Source organism: Leptonychotes weddellii, chromosome X, assembly GCF_054177405.1.
Source record: "Leptonychotes weddellii isolate Sample4059 chromosome X, ASM5417740v2, whole genome shotgun sequence".
NCBI classification, from domain to species: Eukaryota; Metazoa; Chordata; class Mammalia; order Carnivora; family Phocidae; genus Leptonychotes; species Leptonychotes weddellii.
Window position 1 is genome coordinate 13,303,582 of NC_138385.1, and position 6,194 is coordinate 13,309,775.

A 6,194-nucleotide genomic window follows, 5' to 3' on the forward strand; every position below is an offset into this window, starting at 1 on the left:
TCCACGTCTTCATCTTCCTTGACCTCTACTCCTTCTTCCTCGTCCTCTTTGTCATCCGAGTCTTCGAACATCTTCTCGTCAGCGTCTTCGAGCCCCTTCTCATCTGCGTAGTCTTCGTCCTCTTTGTCGTCTGACTCGTCATCAAACACCTTTTCGTATGTGTCTTCCCCTTCTTCCTTGTCATCGGACTCTTCGTCAAACTCTCTCTCGGAGACTTCCTCCTCAAACACTCTTTCGGAGCTGCTATCTCCAAATTCCGATTTGTCAGAGTCATTGTCTTCAAACTCCCTCCCGAGAATGTTTTCACCAAACTCCCTGTCGGAGCCGTCCTCGTCAAAATCCTTCTCGAGGCCGTTCTCTTCAAATTCTTTCTCGGAGCCGTCGTCAAACTGCTTTTCAGAGCAGTCTTCCTCGGATTCCCTTTCCGAGTCGTCTTCATCAGACTCCTTTTGGGGGCTCTCGTCCTCCTCATACTCCCTGCTGGGGCCATCTTGGTCAGATTCCTTTTCAAGGCCATTCTCTTCATAATCATTTTTGAGCCTCTTCTTTTTGGATTCCCGTTCGGGGCCATTCTCTTTAGACTCTGTTTTAGGACTACCCTCTTCGAACTCTTTCTCAGGACTGCCTTCTCCGGACTCTCTCTCAGGGTAGTCTTCTTCACGCTCTCTTTTGGGGCAGCCTTCCTCAGACTCTGTTTTGAGGCAGCCTTCTTCAGATTCTTTCTGGGGGTAGCCTTCTTCAGCCTCCTTCTCGGGGCCACTCTCTTTGGCATCTTTTTCAGAAGCATCTCCTTCAAATTCTCCCCCATCTTCGGTTTTTTCAAACTTCTTTTCATCGATAGGTTCTTCGAATGCCATTTCATTTGTGGCTTCTTGTGCATTCATTTTAGATGTGCTAGGGTGCTCTGAAAAATGCCTTACTCTAGAAGGCCCTGCCCTTTCCAAAGCACAAACGGAATTCGAACGCCGGAGGCCTCTGTTGGCCTCGGGAGCATTGAGGAAAGCCTCCCATCCTCTCAGCCTTTCCTCCCTTTCTCTTGTGGTCTCTTCCACCTGTGGAGAAATGGGCATTGCCATTAAAATAAGTCTGAGGCACAAAGAAGTAACAATCTCAGTTAAAGAGTCCGATGGACCTGGGTTTCAATCTCTAGCCCTCACTCACAGGCTGTGTGACCCATCTCAACACTTCACCCTATCTGGGCTGTGTTGCCTCCTCCGTGAAGTGAGGACATTAATACCCCTTGACACAAGTACCTGATCTCATAAGGCATCTCTTCTCAGGAAATCAGAGCATTTCCCTAGCTTCAGTTTTCAAAACTTTACATCTCGATCCACTAGAGTGGATCTTAAAATCATTTAAATAAATGCCCAACACCACAGTCCTGCTGAAATGTTTCATCAGTGAAAAAGTTAACATCTGAACTCTCTCCGTACTTATCACTCTTCTGAGCACGCCTCAAAATTCCACGCTGAGAAACCGAAAGACTAAAACATTTTTCTTTCTAGGCTCTGAATGCAAAGTATTATTTGGAAGAAGTATCGTTACATTGTTAAACTGAACCCGAAACTCATCTTGAAGGACCACTAGATCGGTATTTGTTGGTAATGATACAATTTATGTGCCCTTGACAGTTGCAGAATTTACCTGATAATCTGTAGTTCCATCCCACGCCTGGGCAGTGATTTGACGGCCACCAAACCACCTTCCATCGAGAGTCTGAATACAATAATCAGCTTCCTCTGGATCCCTGAAGGACACAGAAGCCACACCATCTGGGTGTCTCTAGAAAGGGAAGAAAAAGAAGGAATGAATGAGAAAACTAAAAATAAAACATACACTTTGACAAAAGAGGTATGCAGTAGTATTCTTTCTGATGATTTAAGCTTCAAGGTTTTATGTAAGAAGCAATTCTTCCTTTTTATCCCAGCCAGTGACTTGAAGCTAGTTGCTTCTTGTTTTTTAAAGATTTTATTTATTTGAGAGAGAGAGAGAGAGCGAGAGAGTGCACGAGCGGGGGGGGGGGGGGGGGAGACAGAGGGAGAAGCAGACACCCCGCTGAGCAGGGAGCCTGATGCAGAGCTTGATCCCAGGACCCCACGATCATGACCCAAGCAGAAGGCAGTCGCTTAACCAACTGAGCCACCCAGGCGCCCCAAAGCTAGCTGCTTCTTTAGCTTAATCTTGTCTATCAAGAACCAAGCACGATGTCCTTGGAAATGTTTCTGCTGACAACACCGTCTAAAGAGAGGCAAGATGGTATAGTTGTTAATGAGTGTGGACTCTCAAGTCAAATAGCCCTGGGATTAAATTCTGGCTCTGCCACTTAACAGCTGAATGACCTTGAGCAAGGAGCTCGCTCAATCTCTAAACTTCCAGCTTCCTCATCTGTAAAATGGGTATAATAGTATCCACCTACCTCAAACGATCATGAGGATTAAATGAGGTAACACATTAAGTAGCTCATATGCAATCAATAAACGGCGACTCTTTTAATTATTGTGTGTCGATCTTGGAAGTACAAAGAGTAAGAAGGGGAACATATAGAAAAATATCTTGCTTGATCGTTCTTCTTCAAACACGGAGGAGGAGAATAATTCACGAAGATAGGGAAAGGTGGGCAAACAGGGAACCACAAGGTCTCACACATCTTTCTTGTACTTCCTTTCATCTGATTGTATACTCCAGAGTGATAATAAAGGGAAATCACCAAGGCATACCAAGTCCACCAAAGCCCTGACTGCCGATCCACGTTCATCTAATTATTGCTAACAGATGACTACCACAAGATAGCAGACCTACCATACAAAAACATGAATCCAAAATTTGGGACATACGGCCATCTGGGAATGACTTATCAAATGGAAAGAACAATTGCTTTAGGGATCATTTGTCTAAGCCACAAACTTACATCAAAGAGAAGGAGCTTCCTAATTTGTCCAAACTTTGAACACTCTACTCGAAGGTCTTCTCTGATTTCATTCAGCACCAATGGGTCATCCTGCAAACATACACACGATTAAAACAGATCTGCCCCCTTCTTTAAACACAAACCCTGAGAAATCAAATTTCTTGCTTTGACAACAAACCAACGTACAGAAAAAGGTTTTACTTAAAAGTAGTTACTCTTGTCTGCAGTCTATAGAATTTTAAAAAGTCAAAACCAAAGGACGTTGGACTAGCAAGGCTGCAGCTGCTACCCCAGCTGGAGGAAATGGCTAAGCATGGCAGGCAGCAGCGGGACCGCGCTGGGGCAGCGGGGAGGGGGCAGCGAAGGGGGGGCTGGAAATCCCAAAGCACAGCAGCTGGAAGGGCAGGAAAGGTCCTCTGGCACACCGGAAGTCAGACACTGCTAATTCTTCTGTTCTGCACGGGCATCCTGACTGTACTGACCAGAGCCCTCTGCTTTGGGTTTTGCATAGATTCCCATTTACAGAAATGCTGTAATGGGGAGCGACATACCCCTTTCACTGACTAAGATAGTTCTTTGTGCCTCCAAGATTCTATTTTAACTCACAGGGTAAACCTCCCTTTTAAGGATTCCTGTTCATCTTGTCTCCTACCACACTGCAACAGAACCACACAAATAAAAGAGCTGCTAAGAAGCACACAATAAAATACATTCTCGGGGCGCCTGGGTGGCTCAGTGGGTGAAGCGTCTGCCTTCGGCTCGGGTCATGATCTCGGGGTCCTGGGATGAAGCCCCGCATCGGGCTCCCTGCCCAGCAGGGAGTCTGCTTCTCCCTCTCCCTCTGTCCCTCCCCCACCCCACCCCCCATCCCCACTTGTGTGCTCTCTCTCTCTCTCAAATAAAGAAATAAAATCTTAAAAAAAAAAGTACATCCTTAGCTGTTGCTTTCTTGCAACTGTGAGTCTATTAAGGGCACTCAAGTGTTGCTGCTTCTGGTGGTCTTGAGTGCGGGGCGGGGGGGGCCTCTCCACCCCACAACAAAAGGGTGTAAGATTACCTGTAGGGATTAACAAATCTTTCCCCAAGTCCCAGTGCATGAAAGGGGCTCATCAAATGTTACATTATCAACTTGAATTTCAACTACATACACATATAAACAAAACATCCTATATATGAACTTCTACTGAAGTAGACTTACGCTTTTTAGGAAACATTTAACTTCATCTTGCTCACGGGTTTTTATTTTCCTCACCAACTAAAGAAGAACTGCAAAGAACAAAAAAAAAGTGCCTTTTCCCTCCTAAAGTTCTCTCAAAAAGCAAAAATAAAGAGCTGGTAGGCAGTTACTGACATCAAATTAAAAATAAAAGAATATCCTATAAATCTGAGCCTTCTAAAAGTACAGCTGGATTGCCCCCACTTATAAAAGCTCATTTTGGAGAAGATGCTGTTTGTCTTATATAGATTTGTCAGCCCTGAGAGGAATGGGAACCAGAGCATAAAAGGCACATGGTGGCCTTGAGGGGTGTGTGTGCGCGTGTGCGTGCGTGCGTGTGTGTGTGGTCGGCTCCTATCAGACTGTGTGCTTTCCGAAGGCAGGAATCTGGTCTGAATGTTTCGTCTGCCTCACAGAACCCAGCACAGGTGTTTCCACATGGTGAATAGCCAATAAAAAGCCTTTTCACAGTTAGAAAAACAATTCCCAATACCTTAACTTTATTCACCAAGGGAAATCAGGATTATAGTAAAAACATACAAAATTGTTTCAAAATATTTAACAAATTTAAGTGTGACTCCACTGTGGGGCGGGGGCACCACTCTCTTCATTTCTATAGCAAAGTCTCAGTGTTATTCCTACAAGCATATCAGATTTTAGCCAAAATCTTCCTACACTTCCGTTTTCATTTATACCAACTTGAAAAACTAATATAGCCTCACTGCTGTTTAGTAGCCTGAAGCTTAACGATAACAATCCCCTCCTCTAGGAAAACTCTTTAACATAGCTAAGAATGGAAAATTGCTCACCACAACACTTGGCAAGCGATAGACTTGAGATGAAAATCAGACAGATGCACTGAAACCTCCTGCTCAATACTCCTCATTTCTTTTTCGGGGTGGTGTTCTGCTTTCCCAGAAAGAAATAAACCGTATTTCTCACTCCTTTCCAATCTAAACCTACACTGGCCACGACGGTGGCCACTAACCGCATGTGGCCACTGAGCACTTAAAATGTGGCTAGTCCCAATTGAGGTGTGTTCCAAGTGTGACATGAACACCAGATTTTGAAGATTTAGTACCAAAGTGGGGGGGGGGGAAACAACGTAACTCGTTAATGTTTTTATATCACACGCTGAAATTAGAACTATTTTGGATCTATTGGGTTAAAATTCATTATTAAAATTAATTTCCCCTATTTCGTGTTCTAGTTTAACTGTGGCTCCCAGAAAAATTTAAACTACCCGTGTGGCTCACATTCGCTTTCTGTTGGCCAGTGCTGGTGGACAGAATGAGAATCCTACCTTTGCAACACAGTTCTGGTTCTTCACCTCCTAGTATTCAAACTGGCCAGGCATGCACTTTTATTTACTTATTTTGTAAAGTTTATTGATTTTTTTTTAATAGTAATCTCTATACCCCACGTAGGGCTCAAACCCACAACCCCGAGATCAAGAGTCATACACTCTGCTGCCCGAGCCAGCCAGGTGCCCCCAGGCATGCCTTTTTAAAGAAGGCTTTGAATTAAATACTGAAAACCCTCTGAAGTTACAATAACAATATTAGCCTTCGCATTGTTCACCCTGACACCAAAGAGTACTTTTAGGTCTTTTGCTTCTCACACGGGTCACCTGTTTGTGGAGTAAAAATATATTCCACCCCCCGCCCCCAAAATCTGGTTTCTTTCTGACACCCCGGGGAACCTGACAATTCAGTTTTTGTTTTCCACTACAAAGCTCAATGCTGATGACTATTCTTTCGATTCACATGGAATCTTTCGTCAAATCAAACACTCCCCCAAAACGTCCAACAGCACGTTTTCTGGCTGCACACCTTGGTGACGAGTCATATAGCGTATACACCAGCGGTGCCCAACAGGACTTGCTGTGGTGACAAATGAGTATCTGCATTATCCAATACGGAGGGCTGGTACGACTAAGGAATTCCATTTTTAGTTTTCTTTCATTTCAGTTAAATAACCCCATGTGGCTGCAGTCTACCCTACTGGATAGTCTACTATGGTGGACAGATTCATACTGACACACTTTGAAGTTCAGGCCCACAGAGACCC

At 44.4% G+C, this 6,194-nt stretch overlaps 1 protein-coding gene across 1 annotated transcript in view; it reads right to left on the reverse strand.

Moving 5' to 3' along the window:
- HTATSF1 (HIV-1 Tat specific factor 1) overlaps positions 1-6,194 on the reverse strand; it is a 20,030-nt gene that overhangs the window by 4,421 nt on the left and 9,415 nt on the right. Inside the window, exons 7-9 of the mRNA XM_081809302.1 lie at positions 2,909-2,998; positions 1,645-1,782; positions 6-1,052 (exon numbers count right to left, since the gene is read on the reverse strand). Of these exons, the coding sequence (XP_081665428.1) occupies positions 6-1,052; positions 1,645-1,782; positions 2,909-2,998 (1,275 nt within the window). The remainder of the gene's footprint in view (positions 1-5; positions 1,053-1,644; positions 1,783-2,908; positions 2,999-6,194) is intronic.